Source organism: Vigna angularis, chromosome 1, assembly GCF_016808095.1.
Source record: "Vigna angularis cultivar LongXiaoDou No.4 chromosome 1, ASM1680809v1, whole genome shotgun sequence".
In the NCBI taxonomy this organism is placed as follows: domain Eukaryota; kingdom Viridiplantae; phylum Streptophyta; class Magnoliopsida; order Fabales; family Fabaceae; genus Vigna; species Vigna angularis.
In genome coordinates, this window is record NC_068970.1 from 3514609 (window position 1) to 3536697 (window position 22089).

The 22089-nt window shown below is 31.3% G+C and overlaps 1 protein-coding gene across 1 annotated transcript; it reads right to left on the bottom strand.

Moving 5' to 3' along the window:
- Positions 1-7649: 7649 nt before the first annotated feature.
- Positions 7650-21646, bottom strand: LOC108347822 (probable inactive DNA (cytosine-5)-methyltransferase DRM3). Its single transcript, XM_017587252.2, has 11 exons — positions 21439-21646; positions 20233-20345; positions 19106-19214; positions 18939-18985; positions 17443-17547; positions 15220-15318; positions 13747-13846; positions 11949-12052; positions 10207-10306; positions 9871-9950; positions 7650-9126 (listed from the first exon to the last, which is right to left on the bottom strand). The coding sequence occupies exons 2-11, from the start codon at positions 20338-20340 to the stop codon at positions 7792-7794; spliced, it is 2187 nt and encodes a 728-aa protein (XP_017442741.1). The 5' UTR covers positions 20341-20345; positions 21439-21646; the 3' UTR covers positions 7650-7791.
- Positions 21647-22089: the final 443 nt, after the last annotated feature.

Consider the following 22089-nt stretch of genomic DNA (forward strand, 5'->3'; position numbering starts at 1 on the left):
ACACAAAGTTTATAAGCGGACATGTAATATAATGCCAGAACCTGGTACTTGCTGACACCGACCCTGCGGTCCAATAATTTCAATAATATTGTATTGTTTTTCTCTTCTTAATATCTTTAGATTTTTTTTTTAATTTACTCCTTTTGTCAATAAATTACTATTATTTCCTTACCACCGCATAATAAAAAAAACACCAATATTATTAACGCATAATTAAATACAAGCGACTTCGACATGTGTATTAAAAATTTATTAATTCAACTTTTAATATTTTTATCAATGGTCATAGTTTAGTTAGAGTTATACATTTTAAACATTTCTGTAAACAAAATTGAAATAAAAAAAAATGAAATATTCTATAAATTAAAAATTTACTTTCGAAAAAATAATGTGAGAAGCACCACAAATTAATTCATTTAGAAATTATACCTAATAAACCATATAAATAGATGCATTACCTTACATAGATTAAGTTCACAAATTCTTATAAAAAATTTAAATTATTTTGTATTTATTAAATAAATTATATGCTTAATGTTACAGAAAATCATTAAATAATTTTGACTACATTACTCAAAGAGTAATTCAATCATAATTTTTTGTTTTTAATTTTTAAATCATTCTCTTTCTTGGTTTTTAATTACCTTTGATCACCTTCTAGCTATTTTCGTTTTAGGATATATTTCACTTATAGCAACTAATTATTATCAATCTAATGAACAAGTCAAAATTATTGATATTTCGAGAAAGACATTTTGCATATACGTGCACATAACGTTAAGCTGATTTTGTGGTGAACAATTTGTTTGATTTTCACTTTTTAAAGTGTTTCAAAATGTCAAGAACCTCGTTCTCACATACATACATGTATGATAAAGAAATATTTTATAACAAATATATAGTTTACTCTTTTGAAACTTTTAAAATATGGGATTACTTTGTCAAATTATTTATGTATTTTACTTTAATTTATGTTTTGAAATGCATTATTTCAACTCTGTTATTTGAATAACAATTTATAAAGGAAGAAAAGTAGTTTCCCAAAATATTTGTCTGTTTTTATTTATAAATTTTGAAATAAACTATTTTTAATTCTATAAGGAATTCGCATGTTTTTTAAGTATATTAAATATGGTTTTTTATTAGTTTAACTTTTAAATTGTAATTTTATTTATCTTTATTAGTTGTGTCAAATATTTAAAAATTAAATAACACAAAAGAAATTAATTAGATCAAATTAATTTTCGTGTATATAAAACATCATATAGTACGAGAATTTTGATATGTGTATTAATTATTGTGAATTATCAAGTAATAATTCATCTAAAAATCTAATAATACATATATTCTTCTTATATATTTATATCTTATAAATAAAGAGGATTTTTTTTCCTATCCGTATTTTCTTTTCAATTGTATCTTTTAAATAATTATTATTTTTAAACTAAAATAATTACATTTTTCATTTTTACTCTTTAAAAGACTATTAATTTAAAATTATTTATTTTAAATTTAAAAAGGCTATTTTATAATTTTAAATCACTCTTTATTTTAATTAATCAATCTCAAAAATTAAATTAATTATTTAAAATCTATACTTCTATATTATTATATCAAAAGAATTTTTTTTAGTGTACACATTTTTTATATTTTCACTCTTTAAATAACCATTTTTCTAATTTTTTATAATAATATTTAAAAATTTTGTAAAAAAAAGTGAATAGGTATGTATTTTGACTACTTATAATATCTTTAATTGGTTTTGAAGTTTGTGATAAAAAGTTATTAAATTGTCTGTATTAGTTGATTATGGATTGATGCAGCAATGAAAAGACGCGTTTCAAAGTTTTATAATATTCTTGCATCCGTTTGAGTTGGACTGTTCGTTGAAAGTTTTGTCCATAGCAATATCTCTATAATAGCCGGCAGTTAGTATTTATTTGATCGCTAAAGAACCACGTAAACGTGTTAACATAAAAAACAAAATAATATCGTCATGTAACTCAAGAGTCACAAAGGTCATGAATTGTGAATTCCTACATTCAGAGTACATAACACAATTTTTTTTATAGTGTCCAATAATAGTTGATTATATAAATTTTATAACAACTAAAAAAGATATAATATTTAATTAAGGTTTTTAATTGTTATATGGTTCTTTTAGGAACTAAACAGTAATACATATAGTGTCTATTAAATATTTAAAGTTTTAATAGCATTTAATTATTTATCTTAATCTTTTCAGTTTTTTCAGTTTTGTTGAGGAGACATTATTCTTGATATTTTTAAGTTGTTGAACAGGAGACAACATTATGATCGAATATTTCTGAAGTAAAATAAAAAAAATTAAATTTTGTGTTTAGGACTGTAGAATCTAAAACATGTCGTAGAGTAAGTAATCCAAAAAACACTTCTAAATTATATCATTTGAGATTATTTTTGTAATGCTCTCGATAATTTGGATTAGTGTGAAAATACATTTTGATAATTTGTAAATGCATTTTGTGTTATGTTATAATGAATTATAAATTAGTTTCATGTATAATATAGGGTTGAAGACGAGAAGAACGTTGTTCAAAGCACTCCAAGTTGAAGACTGAACAGACGTTACCTAAGGTATTTCAGGTTGAAGATCGAAATGGACGTTGTCCAAGACACTCCAGGTTGAAGACCAGACGGATGTTGCCTAAGGCACCACAGGTTGAAGATCGGACGGACGTTGTTCAAAGCACTCCAAGTTGTCTTGAAGACCGAACGAGCTGTGTAATAATCCTCCAGTTGGCACGTAGGCCGGACGGGCTCCCTAGTGGTCGTCGTCCTTCCTCCTCCTTATCCAAGCCGTGTGGGCGGGCACCTATCAAAGGCACTCTGACGCTCAAGTTAGTAATGTAACCAAGCAGTTGGAAGAGCAAGTAATGCATGTATATCCTGCATCGTGGTCTTAAAGTCATACAACCCTTTATTTATACTAATTCTGATGGGTCTTTACCTTTCGTCAGCCTAATGATGGTCCAATCAAATCTTAATCTGTATTAGGGGCGTAATGAGTCATTATCGTTTATAATCTAACCATGTAGTCGGCTCGGCCTAGGTAGTCGATCGACCTAATAATCAGTCGTTCGGTCAAGTGACCGACCTAGACGGTCGGCTTGGTGATTGACCGGTCAGTCGGCCAACCTGATAATTAGTCTTATCTGAGGACGACCTAATCTAGTGGTGTTGAGAGACCGTTTGGTACATGAGGGAACTAGGAGACCGTATTGAACACCAAAGAGCTGGAAGACCATACAGAACAAGATTGTTAGAAAACAATTCAATCAAATCAAATTAATAATAAACCGGAATTTTTTAAATGAAAGAAAAGTGCACTAAACTGTAATATTAATTTAAAATATACCTGCATTTCAAAAAAATATATATGTCACGATATAAATTGTAATATTATATTTCGGTTTATTAAAATTCATTGTGATACTTGTTACATCCTTTTAATTGTTTTTCTTTCAAGTCAATAAAGTATTTTTTAGTTTCACTAAGCATGGAATGTTCATAAACTTTTAACAAGTTAAGGTATGAATAATCTACTAATTTATTTATTTTTTCATATGATTAAGATATGGACAGTAATTTTGCATTCATCATTTACCATTTATAATTGCTCACTAACTTACCATATAATTTAAACAAACTATAAAGTTTCCTAGTTTCAAATATAGTTAATTGTATTTTTTTTCAATATCCATATTTATCATTTTTTTCACAACTTAACAATATATATATATATATATATATATATATATATATATATATATATATATATATATATATATATATATATATATATATATCATTACGTATACTAAATACCTAGACAAATAAATTACAACATTAACACGTGTTACTTCTTATATTTTTTTATACAAATAGTGAAATATCATACTTGTTTGTTAGGAAAACTTCGCTTGTTAATTTATTATTATTTAACAACATTTTTTCATATAAGGAATCTCGTTAAATATGTTATTAAAAAAGTGATCATTGAAGTTTTGTAAGATATAAGCATATTTTCAATCATAATAATAAAAATAAAAAAACTACTCTTGGGAACATTTAATGAGTAAGTTAAAAAAAAACTTCCAGATTACATTATTTGTAAGTCAAAAAAAGAATCTTTAACAAATCTTTTTAAAAAAAAAAATCTAGATTGTCAGATCCCAAATTGAATTTTAAAACTTCCAAAATGGTGATATATAAACGACTTAGAATTCTACAATCTATATGTTAAAATTAGAATTTTAAACTGTAGAATTAATAATTCTTCTAGTGGGATACTTCTTCCAAAATGTTCAATCTGGAACTCAATCATAATTACGAACTGTACGTTTTAAAACACTATAAATGATGTTTTAAATTGTATAATCCAAAATATGAAATTATTATTTTAAATAATTAAATCTAAAAGACTTTCTACCTTTTAATTACTCTGTATAGACATAATTCAAAAATCAACGTATCACATTCGCTCTTGCTCAAATCTTTTGAAAAATAAATTGAATAATTTACTTAACACAACTAACTAACTTTCAATAATAATCTTTTTAAGAGTAACATGGAAGGGTAACAATAAATGTTCTATGAGGATGAATGGATATATAACAAAACAAAAAGGATAAAATGCATACTTAAGAAAAAAATGGAAGGTGCATGAGGAAGAAAGAAAGTCAACATTAACCCTTTTTTATGGTGATGTTCACTTATTGGGTCCACCCCACTTGTTCCTAACCCATCTTCTCTCCATCATTTTCTCTTCATTGATTCCTACAAAGTCTTAATCTTTTAGTCTTTTTAATTTGTGGATTACATCCCATATGTGACATGCTTATTTTTTTAGTGTCCCCTTATTTTCCTTCCACAATCCCATTTGTTAACAATGTTTAGTTTGTCTTTTTTGTTTTATAATGTATTCAACCTTCAAGACATCAATTGTGGTCCTTGAGTGATGTCCTTACTAGTGAGCTCTTGCTTTTTTATAAGTGTTGAAGTCCATTAACTCTAAGTTTTTTGTTTTTTTTTTCAAAGGATTTGATTAGTTATAGAGGTGGCATTAATTTTGAGTTTTTTTCAAATTGAAGTTATGGTTCATACCATTATGAATAACTGTAGCATTTTGAATTATAGAATCCATGATTCTAATGGATTGCACAACCTATGAAGAAAATCCCACTAGAAGGTTTTGGATTCTGTAATCCATAACTGTGTTTTTAACTTATTATTTGTATAATTTACAAGTTATTTTAGAAATATCTAATATGAAAATGTAGTTATTAGATATATAATTGTAAACTCTAAACTAGAGTAATTAAAATTATATTTTTATTATTTTAGAATGCATTTCCAAAGAAAAAAAAAAGTGTATTTTGAATTTTACAATATAAAAAATATATCTTAATGATGATTTAGACTCTATATACACTTATGGAGACCTAGGAATAAATCATGAAGGTGTAAAAAGAAAAATCATATTTAACATTGACATTATCTATACTTCGTAGGGTGACAAAAAAAAGTAAAGTTTGACAGGTCAATTCTCTAGTCCAATGAAACTTGTGAGTCCAAACTAACTTGATCTACCAAGTTCGATAACTCGACAAGCTAGTTCACGAGTCAAGTCGGGTGAGTCTAATAACCCGACTTCATTAAAAAAAATTTGAACCTGCATCACAACATTCATATTAACACAATTCGACAACTCGAATAAGGTCTGATGCAACTCAACCAATGTTTGATATAACTCAACCAAGATTTGAAACAACTCTAATGACAACTCGTTTAAGCCTTTTTAGTCCGAAATCAACCAAATAACATAACAAGAGCTTGAAATAAGCCCATTTTCATGTTAAAAAAAAATTAGCCTATTTTCATGTGATATTAGATTTTCGATGACAGAAAAAAATACAAACAAGTCAGATTATAAAGTTCAATCCATTTTCAATTAACAACTAATCTGTTTTTGGTAAACAATATTGAATTAGGCTTAAATGAATCATGTTCATCTGTTTTGTCACTCTCAATCCTCTATAACTTAATTTAAAATAAACATCATACTTTTTGTGTAGGTTATTTTTCTTTTTCTATATCTCTTGATATATTCTTGTAAGTCCGGTAAAAAAACAAAATTATACACGTAATACATTTTCTTAATATGTAATTTGAAACCATCAATAACTCACTTATTTCTAGATTACACAATTTTTGAGAATTTACATTTGTTTTTACATTTTTAAATTATATAGTTTGAAATACATTTTCAAATTTAGAAATTTATTATGAATTATTAAATATTCAAGACTACACCGTTTGAAAATATATTCTATATTATATAATTTAAAATTCATAATTATATGTTGGATTCAATGTTATGGAAACAACTCAAAAATTTCACTCAGAAGTTAATATCAAAACTGAGTTCATGAGCATATTACTCATAATCTTACTAACAAATTTGTTCAAATATTTTAGAAAACTTAGTAACAATGTATACTTAACCTGAATGACACCTCCACATTTGTTCAAATATTTTAGAAAAACAAATTTTTATACCTAAAGAGCTAACTAACTTTACGACTCACAAAACCTTAACTTTAAACAATATTATTTATTAATTCAATGTCAACAATAAGAGCAGAGGGAGTGTGGAAGGGACAATTGAATTGGAGAAGGAGGGAAAAGATAATTTGAGAAATGAAAATTTTTTTTAGCTGTATACCATGTACAAATATTTTTTTAATGTGATATTTATTGATTGTTCAAACGTGAATATTTTAAGATAAATTATATTTATGGGATGATTATTTTAATATTATAAAAAATAAATTAACCGTTTTATAACATGAGGAACGAACCCAACCACATAAATTTTTCTTTTAATAATTTACCGTATTTATATCACTGGATACGAAAATGAAAAGATATTCTTCAGAAAATAAAAATATCTACTGAAACGGAGCGTCTTTGTATCCCTTTGTCCATTACTTACTTCCTAACTCATATATTGACAATTTAACATTTGTTTCTGAAGAATTGTGCAAAAGAAATAAGAATTACATAAATTTTGAAATCAAGCATGATCAATTTGATTTTAAAAATTATAAAACTCTATTTTATTTCTTAAATAAAAAAATTAAATACCATTGTATTTCATAAAATTATTAAATGATGATAATTTTAAAGCTACTTAAATATATTTTTGGCCTCTAATAAATAATCAAAATTTGATCTGGGTCCTAATAATATTCTTAAAACTTTTCATCCTTAATAACTGTTTTACTTTTTGTTCAAAAACAGTTCATACAATGGAAATATTTTAGAGAAAAAAATAAAGCAATTATTGAGGACAAGAGTACGACATACCAAAAATAAAATCTGACAATTTATCATAGAACAAAAACACATTTAAACCCTTTAGATTTATAAATTGGTCAGTGGTTACCTAAATTGACAAACACTAAATTAATTGATATTAAAAATTCCATGGAGTAATCTTGGGTGGTATTAATGAGAGATAACTACTAACAAAATCCCTTGACAACCTTTACCATGCATTTACTTACATATATGAACAGTTCTTAGTGATTAAAAAGAAAGATAACTACTACCAAAATCCCTTGACTGAAATTTATAGTGCAGAAGTACATATACAACAGGAAAATGTTCAGATAAGAACTGCACATGACATCCATTGAATGACATAATTTTCTACAAGATAGAAAAGATAGATGCGAGTCACTTGGCTCACTTCCTTTGACACAAGCCTCTTATACGTTGCAGGACACGAACACATTCACAAAAAACTGAAAAATCAAGGGCTGAGAGACCTGCACCTGTTTGAAGCCTGGAACTTGAGTAAGAGCATGGGTTCTGGTAAATGACCAGGTCAAAACCACCAAATCTACTGATTAGACCCTCAAGTTTTTTACTAGTCAGCTTTTGAATATCTTCAATCTGAACCAAAGACCCAGTTTGCCCAGATTGACGCCACCACCTCTCAAGAATCTTCCTTTTTTGCACAGAAGTCTCAACTGAGACAACAGCTTTTATTTTAATATCAAGCCGGTGTAGGGCAATTTCTGCCCCACCAATACCACTAAAAAGTGACAACATTGTCAATCCATGAGGGAAGATGGGCTTTAACACAGAAAGATGATACCCCAATGTGTCTGTCTGGAAGCAGTATTTCAGTGATTTAAGCCTTTCAGCCAAATTGCCCTCAGCAGCACGAGTGTGATTCGAAGGGTAGCCTAAAATGAGCTCCAACTGTTCAGGCTCTACAGGACCCAGTTTGAATTTGCCAATCCACACAAGATTCAACCCACGACAATAACGAATAATGTCTTTCTGCATTTCATATGTGAGCACTCCACCTGCATCAGCTAGAACATTTCCTAGTCTATCACAAGTTTGAGCTACTCCACTGGTTTCACAATAGATGCGACTCAACTGCTTCCTTGAATCCCAAGGTGGCCACCATTTCTTTGTCCGTGGCATTGCTTCTTCGATAGTCATAGGAGGCTTTGGAAGGATGTGGAACCTGTTTTCAACTGGGAGATTGTGTATATAACCTTCTATTCTGTCCAAAGCAGAAAAGGACTGAGTATTCACAAATTCAGGTTCAATACCATATAAAAACTGAGACATCTTTCCCCATGAGTCGTAGGATATACTTGAAACATTTCCAAATAAGAAAAATGGTGGCTTAGCGGCCACACTACTAAGACACCTAGGTGGATTTGGTTTGGGACGTTTTGACAGTTCAGCAACAATGCTGTCAACCCTCTCTTCCACCAAACAGGGATCAAGATAAGAGATTGAATCATGATGTTCATACTTGGGCCTTTTACCTCTCTCATTCTCCACAAAATTCGAATATTGGTCAGAAACGTTGTTGGGAAATTCATCAATTCCTTCTTCGCCTTTCACCCTAGTATCATCGTGAATTTCCTCTACATTGGCGTGGCTTGATTGTGGGGGATCATGGCTAAAGTTCTCAGCTTTCACTTCAGTTGTACCACATAAATCTAAATCTGGTTCATCTTTGATCCCCACAGAATAAGCAGGAGTGGTGGGAAACTAGAAAAGCAAGAAATTTCATCAATCAGTAAAAAAACTTGACTGGTTTTAAGTACAAAAGAATGACCTGGGCACAATACAATTTTATGCTGAATATGCCAAACACGACCTTAACTTTTTACTTCATAGGTTTCTTAGAACTACTGTTCATTTTATGTAAGTGGTTTAGACCCAATTCAATACTATAAAACGATTTGTTTGATGAAAATTATCCGGACACATATACTTCATTTTAGCATTATCTTCAGTTGGGTTTTTCTGTATACCATAAAAGATATATATATATATATAATACATAGAAAAGTAATTTAACTTATGAGAATTTTACATAATATAGTTAAGTTATAAATATTCTTCTGTGTTTTTGTTTCTTTAGGGTACAATTCTTATTTTAGTTAGCCCAAAAATATTTACCATGCGGTTGACTAGTTATAAGAGAACAGGAATACGGTAGTGTTTAATCTTGGTCATGCAATGTAGAAAATGTAGGCGAAGCCACTCAATAGTTATCCTTTAAATCTTCAAACTCCTAAAATCCCAGATAAGGCTCGCTTCAACATAAAGACAGTGGATATACTTTTCACTTGCCACAACTTCATTTATTATTCTACGTATGTATGCATGCAAATATGATTCTACGTAACAATGCTCATTATTGTTGAAATAAATCATATATAAAAACAAGCTGAATTAGAAAAAATAATTTAACATATAATTTGATATATTACAACTAAAAAGTCTAACCTTATATTCCATCACATAATCGACACCATTTTGTTCAGCAAAAATAAAGTTTGCAAGCTCAGATATTGGTGCCTCGGTACCTGAAAAACGACCAATTGCTAAGCTAAAGATGCAAATACTAATAAGCAACCTGAAGTTAAGTGCTGATTAAAAAACATGAATGGAAAGAAATGGATATCATATTCCAGAATCCAGTATTATAAAAGCCAATGATATAAGTTCTATTCCATTGATGTCATCTCACAACTCTAAAGATAAATACTTTGAAAGGAAACACTACCAACCTACTACACAGCTGCTTAGTTTAGAAAACGATCAGTTTTCACTAATACTCACCTAATTTATCAATTGCCGATGATACTTCATTCTCAGAGAAACCCATTTCAAACAATTGAAGTGTTTTTGCCATAATTCCAAAGAGCTTTTCATTGCTGACCTAACATCCCACAAGTAACAAAAATTGGATGCATAATATAGTCATAACAAGATACATAAATTAAAATAATAAGTGGAAAGATTTTTTGATGGTATATACAAGTACAAAACAAAGAAAGAGGATACAACTACTTTCAAGTAAAGTGTAACATAAGAAAAAGGGGAAAACTCATTAATGCAAATGCATACTAAACTATCCGACACATCCACATATCCACTTGGGGGATACCTTATAAAAGTCGCTAGTTGAATCTCCCAGAAAACCTCATTAACAGAAAGTGTGTAGTAAAGCTGTCTGAATCATGTTCTTATTTGCTCCGCATTAGCCATCAGTTTCTTATCTCCGGTATTACATGCTTCAGGTTTTAGTGAGCACTGGATTTGTTTAACAGACCCTTTACAACTTTTTAGGTGTTAAGAGGATTTGGTAACCGCAAAAATGCCCAAAAGCTTTGCTGTTGTTTTCAGGATGTGGATTTTGGGTTATTTGGTTGTAAAAAAGTGCCATAATCTTCTTGGGATAGCACATTTTTATTGAGTAGTTTTTTCACCTTCTCGCAGTCTTTTGCTGGGAGTACCTTTGTTTGATATGCAGAGAGGTTGCCATGCTTCTTGATGCTTATCCAATTATTTGAATCATCTTTAACTATTGACTAGGCGGTTAGGGGGTGTTTGTGCTGTTAGCAGTTGGTTAGTTGGTTGGGTTGCCTTTATAAGAAGGCAGAGGGACCTTGTAACAGGGTTAGCTTTTGTTAACTCTGTGTACAGTCAGGATTTTGTATCCTGTGAAGGGAAAGTGTTCCTTTGATTGTTTTGGACGTGTACAGTGTATTTCTTGTTTTCCAGAGTAATATACAGACGTTTTACAGTAATCTGTGTGTGTGAGTGCTGAGTTGCATGTGAGATTGATTTCTTCACTAAAGAAATCTATCATCATGTTTCCCTTTCTCCTTTTTAAAACTTAAAATTTGTTCTCTTTGTTTCTGTATGTCCCTTCAATCTCAATTGTTTAGGTAAATTAAGTAAATCGTTGAATTTTTCAAAGATTTTTGATGCCAAGTCTTTTGTTATACAGGAATGTGGTATAGGTTGGTTAATTGGAGAAGAACATGAATCTAGAGACTTATCTTTGGCATGCTCTGAAAATCCATCTCCCTACATTTATTCTAAATACATAATCCTAGCATTAACAACAAATAAACAACTTTGATAGAGAATAAGAATACAATCAAAGATAAAATTTAAACTTTCCTAAAATAAACAATAAGTAACAATTTTGTCATAAACAATCTACTCCAAATGGATTGAGCTTCTACTCGTGTCAAACTAAAACAACCCATAGTTCACATGACAAGAAAAGGCATGTACAAAAGAAATTAACTAATAAAACTAATACTCTTTATGAAAGAATTTGTATTTTCCATTGGACGTAAATTATATGAAATTGGAACGTCAAAGTCTTTAAATTAAGTAGAGGATATAGTTATGTTCCCTTCAAAGGTCTTGCTTATTTTGTAGCATTGTAGCAACTAGGACCATAGTATCGTGTCTAGCAGATAATAAAGTTGAGGACTAACTTAAAAACATGACTCGCAGAGCGCAGTATTTTATCTCCTAAAAAATCTCATTAAATATATCTTAACCTCATCGCTCTCGTAGGTGATATCTTCTGGTTCCTTTTTCAACTTTTTAGCAATCTGCAAAGCAAAGATGAAGTCCACCAGCTCAGGAATTGATGCTTCACCACCTATATGAAACAAAAATGTATAAAAAGACCCTTACCAATGTGAGTAATCAAGAAACATAGATATGAACTTATATCTCCATAAGTATACATATTATTCCAAGAAGTTAATTAGATCTTGACAACCAGTTGACAGAAAAAACACTGATATAGGAAACGTATACAACTATACATATTCAAAAGCTTGCTCAAATTTTTCATAGTTAGTTTTGTTTACATTTCTGTAAAAGCACAATATAAAGAATATTCACACGTATAGTCTAAAAACTTCAATATATTCTCAACAATAGCCTGTTGTTCACTTAGTAAGTTGTACTGCTAACATCAAGTCCCACGCAGGCAAGAATTAATAACTCAAGCAAGGCAAAGGTTTGCAAGGACCACTTGTACAAATGGTCAATGCTGCACCATTTTTAACTACCATCAAATGGATATTCTTCTTACCATTATACCATACTCCTTCCATAGAGGATTACTTCTCCCAACTCCTCTAGGCCTAACAGCTCCTCCTCTCCTTTCTAATGGCTCACTACAAATCCTCCCCTGTTTTGGTGGCTCACCACTAGAAGTTTATGTTCGACAGAGACCTCCACAAATCTTAATGGGATAAGTTTAGGTCCATTGTAAAGGTTCCACCTCGAATTCTTTTGCTCTCAAACTTCTCTGACACTATTGTATAATTTTTCAACCTCCACCATTTGTCCCACAACAATTTCTACTAAAAGATTTTGTCAACGAGCAATACTGATGAGACATTGATGTAGAGAAAGCAACCCAAGGAGATGAAGAGGCCTGGGGAGGAAGAAAGGAACCTCAAAGAATCCTTACAAGAAATAAGGCAAGAGAAATAAAGGAATTCTTGAATACAAAATTAAGAAACATAAAATGATTTTTGTAAACATGAGTCAGTGAACCAACCTACTACACCCACCAACTGTGGTGGAGTGAGCTAGGTTGTAAAACCTTTGGCTCACCATAAAACGAGTAGGCTTGAACTCCACTCACTTTTAGCTTCACTTGTATGAACTGGGTTGACTTATTTTGACACCCCTATTTTCTAGTGAGTTTTTCTCTAGCCATCATTATTGTTTACTACAAATGTTTTTCCTGCAAGTAATATTTACTACATATTTTTCTTCAGGGAATTGTGTTTTACCACAAATGTTTTTCTGATGAATACCAGTTACCACTGACATTTTTTGTGATAGAAAATCAAGAGTTTTCTTACAATGGTTGTGGACTCATATCAAGAAGGGAGTTGTAGAGTAAAGAAGGGAAATAATCCCATGCAAAAGGTGCAAGATATATTGTTAGGACCAAATGTTATCGATATAGTCAAATTTTAATATATAGGTGTAAGCAAACCTAACCTTCCAATATAATTTTGTAGAGTTGAATTAGATTTATAATCCACTTTTTAACATGGTATCAAAGCTTATTAGTGTTTATCTTAGAAAGGTTTGGTAGGTCATCATATCACCCATTATTGACCCTCCTCCATTCTCATGCTCAATGTCTTAGACGTGAAGGGTATATTAGAAGTCTCATTGATTAAAAATTTAGTAAAATTATAACATATAGGTGGATGCATTCTGCACCTTACAAGGGTTTCATAATAATTACTACCCAAATACAATAAGAAAGTAAACATCAATTACACAAGGCAACATTACATATGAATATGTACATTCTCATACCAAGCTTGCGGATTGCAAATTCAACTTCCTCAATAGAGAAGTTCATCATCAATAAGGAACCTCTTTTATCATCAATGTCTCTGTTAAGTTCATCGATCTCCTGCAAGAAAGATTTTGTCGAAGAAACAAATTGAATTAGCCAAAACACTTGCCATAATGAGAACCATGAAGAAAGAAAATATTGCCACAAGACACAGTAAAGAGGCTAAATTGTCAAGGTCAACAACAATGGCAAGCTGGAATACATCATGATGCATATTCATAGAAATATAAACTAAATTCATCATCTGCAGTAGTAAAAGGGAACCAATGACCACTACTTTAGATAATGCATATGACGCAAAAAATAAGTGCCAAGCCAATATTATCAGAATCCTACGGATTACAATTCAATCCATTTTTCAGTGCCAAAAACATAGATTGACAGCAAATAATTTTTTCTGCTTCATCGTACTATGAATCAGTTGAATCATATTGTTCAGTCCAAATATGGGTCAGACAAGAAACAGGATCAGGTTGTGTATGACCTGGATCTGGAACACCCTAAAACACGAGGCTTTGTCAAGGCCATTTGACATTTGTTGTGGGCCCGACCTATGGCAAAAGCACCTGTTATCTTTACACTATCTTGGCTAAGAAAGTCAGATCTCTAGTTTAATAGTCATGTTTCGTCTTTCCTTCATTTACCCAGCTTTGACTTACTTTGCTAAGCTAGGATTTATATTCTCGGTTAGGTAGGATGGTGCCCTTGGTAAACTACTGGGAACTGCTGCGAAACCACCGATTGCTCAAGCTAGAATATTTTCTTATTTAAACTGTAAAAAAGGAAAGTAAATAGCTGATCTTTCCCCTGCAATATGACACATTTTTAAGAAAGAAAGCATATTTTTGTTTAATCCATTACACTGGTGTTACACATGCTTCATACCAATATTCTCCTACTACTTTATTGCAGGTTGAATTCATTTATGTAAGGTGAATGCAACAAACTGGTGACTACAACTTTAGATGATGCACATGGTATATGCAACAGACAGGTGCCACAACATTTAAAAAAATCATATAAGCAATTTTAAAGGTTGACAATAGGATACAAGAATATCTGAAAAACAATTTTTGAAAAAACAAATATATCTATTTGGAATTTGGGATGAAATCGACATATGAATATACCTGAACATTAGAACGATTAAAATAGCATATAGTCAGAGATTACAGCTATCACAAATGTGACATTAATAGATCAGAACTGGCTGATAAACAATAAAAACCCTATTCCACTAGTTGAGATAGGCAACATAAATTGCACCTCACCATTTGGCTCATTTCAAATATTCAAGTTCCAAATACTCAACTATTCCTACTAGTACTTATTAAGAGAATGGAAATAATACATCAGTTTCTCTGTTCTATAAGATGACTAAATTTTATAATAAATGAATTGATGATTTCTCAGGAATAAGAAACAGGTACCTCTTTTGCTTGGTTGACATTGGAAACCTCTGGAAGATCCTTATCATCAAATAAACTATCCAGAGAATCAGAAGACAATGAATTTGATTTTTGAAGAGCCTATATAAATTATAAAGCAAATTGAAAAATCAGTTATAAGTTTTACACAAACCATTAGAGTTAAATCCTTTAAAAAGTGAACACATTTCAAGTTAACTAGATTTTGCAAATAATAAAAGAGAAATAGCAAGGCAATTATCTCCTAGCTCATAAAAGCCCCGTGACATTTACAACAATATTATTTACAGTCTATTTCACTAGAATGCTGATGAACACCTCAAAATATATTTAAACAATTGTCTTCGGCGAGGCATATGAATTCCCCCAGACATGAAATGTTTTGCATAAGTGAAATGCAGCTAGGCAGAAGCACTATCTAAAGAAGAAAATTGAACAATTAGGAATTAGCACACAATTCTTCAAGGATCCATTGCTTCGCACATCAATTTCCAGATTCATATAGTCTTAGATGAACTAAACTGAAAGTAAAATGAGAGAGAAGAAACTAAACATGAACTAAATATCTTTATTATTGTATCACACGTTCTGAAACATGAGTACAGAATGTATTTATAGGCATTGCTTACTGACAGCTGTACTAAGTAGCTCACCAATAAAGCTACAGCTGCACAACTTACTAGCTGTACGAAAGGATTTACAAGTAATAACTATATAAACTGTATATACTAACTTCTTTCTACTAATATATAGCAATCAGTGTTATAAAATTGCAGTAATCATTGATTATGGTGCCACATTTTGGGGGAAAACAACATGCCAAAGTATTGGATGTTGCAATTTAAAAATGCTGTCGGTATGAATGAAATTGCAGATGAACGTAAGAGATTCCCTCTTCTTTGGTTTGGCCTAACTGTTGGGTACAAACAAAGTTTCACATCGAATAAAATATGAAATACACATGAGTTTATATACACATAAGATACATCCCTTAGTAAGAGGCCTTTTGGAGTGGTACCAAAAGCAAATCCATTGAACCAACACAACACTAACTTTCTCTAGTCACCTTTCTTTAACCCCAACATGTTTACATCCTTCTTCTCCATCCAACACCCTCCCTCCTTTATTCATCCACCAACCTCCTCGTTCATCATATCACTCCTCACACTAAAATCGGACCTCTCAAGCATGAAACTTGCAGGAATAGACATCAAGTGGTCCAATAACAAATTATCAAATGAGTCCAGCAACAACCACTAGGATAGATTGTGATACCAAAAAGAAATCAGAGGAAAAGATATGATGAACAGCGTTCTCAGAAACATATAGATACAAGATCAAGCTGAAGAAAAGGAAATGTTAAGCTAAGTCTAAAAAAAGAGATAGAAAAAGATTAAGCTATTATTCTAAGAAAATAGGCTATTAAGATTATACAAAATATTTCCTAAATCTGAAACAAAAAAATCAGAGCCGTAGCTCATCAACTGCCTTCAAGACTCATAGTGAATACTATGAATGATTGGTTATGCCCTTTTAACCACAATATTCCCATTTCTTCTCAAGGGTATACGAACAAAATTTTCAAAACTCGTCTTAGAATATTTTTTAATATTCTTTGATGATGTATTGGTTTGCAGTCTCCTCTCCATTAAAGATCATGTGAAACATTTGAGGGCAGTGTTCTCATCTCGGAGAGAAAACAAATTGTGGGAAAACAACAAGTACATATTTGCAACCAATTATATACAATTTTATTATCAATGCATTTCCATTTTTCTAAACAATGTGTGTGTATAGATGTACTTGCACCACAACATTGTTAGAATTTAATTCTTTTGCACAATCAGGGTCAGTGCACAAAGTGCCTTTACCATTTGGCATAGAAAAGGAAAGTATATCAAGACTAAAGAGAGGGTGAATAAAGCCAAGAGAAACATGGAAAAGGGCCAGGTATAAAGCTTTGTCGTTATTTCATCATTCAATTACTTAAAATATTTAATAGTTCTCTCAAACAAAACAATTCAAATGATACAAGCAGAGATATGTTTCGTTAAGTACCTTACCATCCCAAATTATAACTCCAGAAGCCTAAATAAGTAAGTCATAGGGATAAATCTTTAATTTTCTAGCAATAGGATAGGGAAGGATAGTCAACACTTAAATAAATCAATCAACTAAACAAATGTCTATAATTGGGGAGGAGGGTAATAGAAGAGACCTAATTACCTCTTTAAAGTGACCATCGTGATAAATATTCGGGGCCCGTGTACCACTGCTTGTATTGTGAAAACCACTCAAAGAATCAGAAGAGTCACAATTGGATTTGTGAGCCTATACAATTGGAAATAATAGTCACCGATCAGGATATTAAGTCCTGAGTTCACAAAGCATGTTGGCAGCAGTATCAACAAATGAAGAGAGCAAACACAGCTGTTGAGTATCATTACAAGTTACTAATCATTAATAAAAAAGTTATAGAAAGAATCAGTATTTTACCCCTGTTCTAACTTCATGTAAAATGTAGTGAATAGGTAATCTGATATGTAAACACACACAAACACAGTCCTAGTCCATTATTTACTATTTATGTATACAATTGACAAAAAACAAACTATCATGCCCTCTTTTCATGAGTATAAAAATATGGGGAATTGGATATGTATATATAAATAAGAAAAACAAAACGTTAATTAATTGGTTAGTCAGCTAGTGTTAGTTCGTGGCTATTTGGTTCCGTTTTGTAATAAGGTATGCTGTTGTATCCTAAAAAATGAATAAAGACTGAATGTAGACAGATTGAAATGATAATAAGTGCAGTACACAATTTCTTTGACCTCATGTTTCTCTCCGCTTCTCTCTATCCTTTCTATTCTAATCTTTCCTGTTCCCCTCTTTCTTTTTCTTTCCCTACTAAATTCTATATCAAAATGAATAACACATTATATTAGAGTAAATGTTCATTTTGATTCTCTAAAGATATACTCACAATAAGTGGTACAAACTTGGTGCTTGAATGACAATAATGGTGATGCTTTCATCGGTGTAACGACCAATTCAATAGGACTTTAAGGGCCAATCCAATGGCATCATATGATATTGAAGAACTATTTGATAAACTCGCAAAGCAGCACTAATATGACAATACCTATCTTGAAAGAAAAGAAGGAACAATATACTATCAACTGATACAGAAAATAGAATACAATGTCCTCTCAAATAGAAGAGACAGGACATAAACTAAGGAGTTAGTTATCTGCATCCCTAAAATAGTAAATGACATTTATCACTATTTACAAATGGATATTTTTCCTTTATTTAAATTCCTACCATACCATTGCACTAGACACCTGATAAAATGACATAATTTATGTCTCAGTGCACAAAGCAAGGTCATCTCCGCACTAAAATCCATGACTACAAGGTGACGTGTTTGAGTCTCATGAAAGGAAAATTAAAGAGAACAAGGAACCTTACTGATAAAAAAACTAATTGTTTTTTTGCCTACTATTTTTCTACTTTGTGCTTACTAAATGATAATTTGAATCTTCATGTATATGCATATCTGTCTATACAAATAAACTTTTCTCATCTCAATGAACATGCACATCATTGAGGTATTGTCATTATTTATGAATTTAAATAGTAAACAAACCAGAATTCCAAATCTTAATCCCAAGAGTTCTGACTATGAAATCACACTAACATATTTTTGGTCTACTTACAGAAAATCTTAAGAGGGCCTCTAGTAAAGTTTCAGAATTTTCTTCACCTGTAAATTTTAAAGAAAATCTATCAGAACAACAATACTTCAAACAACAAAGTGAAATATCTCAGAAATTCATCAAATGTGTCATGCATTTGGTGCACGAGATAAGTATCTGGATCTCACATGATATACCATTCTCCTCAATCACTTTATCAACGACACGTGGTAGGAATCCCATTCCTATAAAGAATGCTCGCAGTTTGCCTCCAGACGAGCTAGCACCATTGGCCTCCTAGTAATTATGAAGGAAGAAGTTAAATGAATGGATGTTATGAAGAAAAAAATGTTAAACATACGAAAACAATAAATATGAAAAATTAATTAAGACCATTATTTTTATATATGTTTTGTGCTATTATATGTACACAGTGAACAAATGGAGTTTGCATGTTACAATGAATGTAGAGAGTTGTAAATAGAGAAAATTCAGAAAACATGTACAATAGGGTTACGGCAAACAAACAAAAATCAGTAAAGATTTTTGAATCATTACTAATTTCACATATAATAATTAGGTTATCATTCAAGTACACAGGACTAAGATGCAGATGCATTTTTTATTGCATGGATCTTTCTTAGAGACTTTACTTCAATATTGGAATTTGGTTACAACAGTTTTCTCCTCGTTCAATAGTGCACTACAGCACTGCTATAGTCACACTGTGGAGAAGCCCCTGTTCACAACTGGGGCTGCTGTAGAATAGCAGTTTGGTATTGTGGCTGCCATGAGCTGAACAGAAGCTGTAGATAACGGGATAACACCACCATGTGTTGATACCAAAAAAAAAAAAAAAAAAATATGCCAAGGCCTTTTTGGATTTCAATTTTCAAGAAAGAAACTGCAGCAGTACTAGTATTGAAAATGACAAAGAAAAAATACTTTGATTCAGAAGAGGACAATTGATGATTAATATTTCTTGCGTGGAAAACATGTATTTGACTTTTTGTTAGTTCTTCCTGATATGTTTTGCTTAGACACTAAAGACTTTTTGTTGTTTATGAATGTCATGAATTTTGGGTAATCTTTACATTATTTTTGGAAATTTCTCTATAGTTATAGAATAGATTTATAAAAAATTTCAGAATAGCAGCTACCCTATTACATGCTATACTGATGTAGAATTTTATGGGCCAGCTGCTACATGCCGGGATCTAAAACACTGATTAACATCCAGAAAATGGGTAAATAATTAAGGGAATAATGAGAATGCAAGATGTTTATGGTGTATATTGAGACATCAACAACATACTCCAACATCCCCTGAAAATGTAGTATAAGGTGGCAACTCATAATCCAAATCCTCAGTTTTTGGAACCATAATGGTTTTTCCTTCTCGTGTATTTGAATTACCCGCCATTTTACCTGCATGTTTAAGAACAGTGCGTGAGTGTGGTTGCATCAATACAATGGCTATTTCAACTTACTAATCTAATGACATGCATAATAATACTGAAGTAGAAACATCAATAGAAAATATAGAAGACCAGTTCCACAAGCCATAAATGTGTCTGAAACATGCAGAAAAATATAACAAAATCAAAAACATTTACAACAAACACTAACAGCATTGCCCCAACAAACTGATTCTATAAACCATGGTTTCAAACTCATCGCCCTGCAATTGCACTACTTTTTGTAAACATCACAAATAACCGCAACACCCCAACCTAGCACGTCAAACGGCCACATCGGACTCCATCAGACCACAATAGGCTGAAATATTGGTTTGTAGCCCTTACAAAATTACTGTCATTCCTTCTCTTTCTTCATTATGTAGATTTATGTGAAGTTTTGAACTTTAAAGGATTAGATATATAGCAAAATGGTAATGAGTTATTAATGATGGAAATGTGGAATTTGGGAGGGAAAACATGCAGAATTGTTAATACTAGTCATGGTCAAATATGCTTGAAACATTGAACAAATTCACGCCTAAAGCACACATTGCACATACTTGCAGTGGTCACAACTACAACTGCAATCACGACCACAGTTTCAAAACATGAAATAAACTACTCTTGTTTTTTATGCCGGAATTGATAACATGCAAAGGCATAATAATAACAATAATAACTCTCAAAATATAAAGAGGGAGCAGCTATATTTAAGCACTTACAGTTATTACAGTTACTGGCGTGGCAACTATTTCTAAAAATTTTAATTAATTATTTAGAGGCAACTAGCATAACAATAGAGCACTATCAACATATTCCCAGTTAATCTGCTAAAACATACTTAAAGCTATTTTAATTCTTATTTTCAGGTAAGTCCTACTTTAATCGGATAACAATAGTAGAAAACTGTCGGGAAATTCAGGAATTTCATATACAGAGAATTGGTTTCCAAATGCGATCAGCGGTTCAGGCTCATGTAGGAACTGAAAATTGGCGAAAACAACAAAGGGAAGAAGATGTGAGCGTGAGAAACGGAAATGCAGGAGGCGAGTGGAGAATACCTAATCGGAGAGAGTGCCGGCGCGTGATACGCACTCGCACGATTGAGATTCCCCAGACACAGAAGAGAATTGAATAATATAGTAGTAAAAGTGAAGTGATCTATATATATGCAGAGCAGCGCAAGACATGTCTTAGGGGATTGGTGGGCCCACTCATGCCATCTCAACTAGTTCGGTCACACATATTTTCCCTTTTTGTCTCTGTGTTTGGTCACACGTGTTCCTTATTTGTTTCGCAGTTGTTGTTGGGGTTAAAACAGGCATTATACTCTCTTCAACATAGGATATGCAAATCTTGATAAACATGGTTAAGGTGAACTAATTGATCATAATGTGTTAATAAATTTTTAATAAAAAGATTAATTATCCCAATCCTTTATATTAATTATAAGAAAGGCTTTGGTCATTCATTAGTTTTATGATTAAAGAACTTCAACTTTTGCTTCCTTCATCCCTATTATCTTGCATATTTTTTCTAAGATGACTTGTTTGCACTTTAGATTTTATAAGTGATTGAGACTGGTTTTTGAAGTTTTTTTTTCTTGTGGAATTTAAATTTTTTCTAAATTGAACGATTAAAAATAGTAATCTGAATTTTAACGTTACCTCGATTGTATGTTTCTAAGAATCAAATGTAACCTTGTGTGAAAA

What these genes read in the sequence shown, in the direction of transcription:
- LOC108347822 (XM_017587252.2), bottom strand. Translation starts at nt 20,340, where the DNA reads ATGGCGGGTAATTCAAATACACGAGAAGGAAAAACCATTATGGTTCCA. An exon ending in AGGCCCTCTTAAGATTTTCT is followed by an intron (nt 17,548 to 18,938) that starts GTAAGTAGACCA and finishes CCAATTGTATAG; the next exon opens with GCTCACAAATCCAATTGTGA. An exon ending in ACGATGGTCACTTTAAAGAG is followed by an intron (nt 15,319 to 17,442) that starts GTAATTAGGTCT and finishes TAATTTATATAG; the next exon opens with GCTCTTCAAAAATCAAATTC.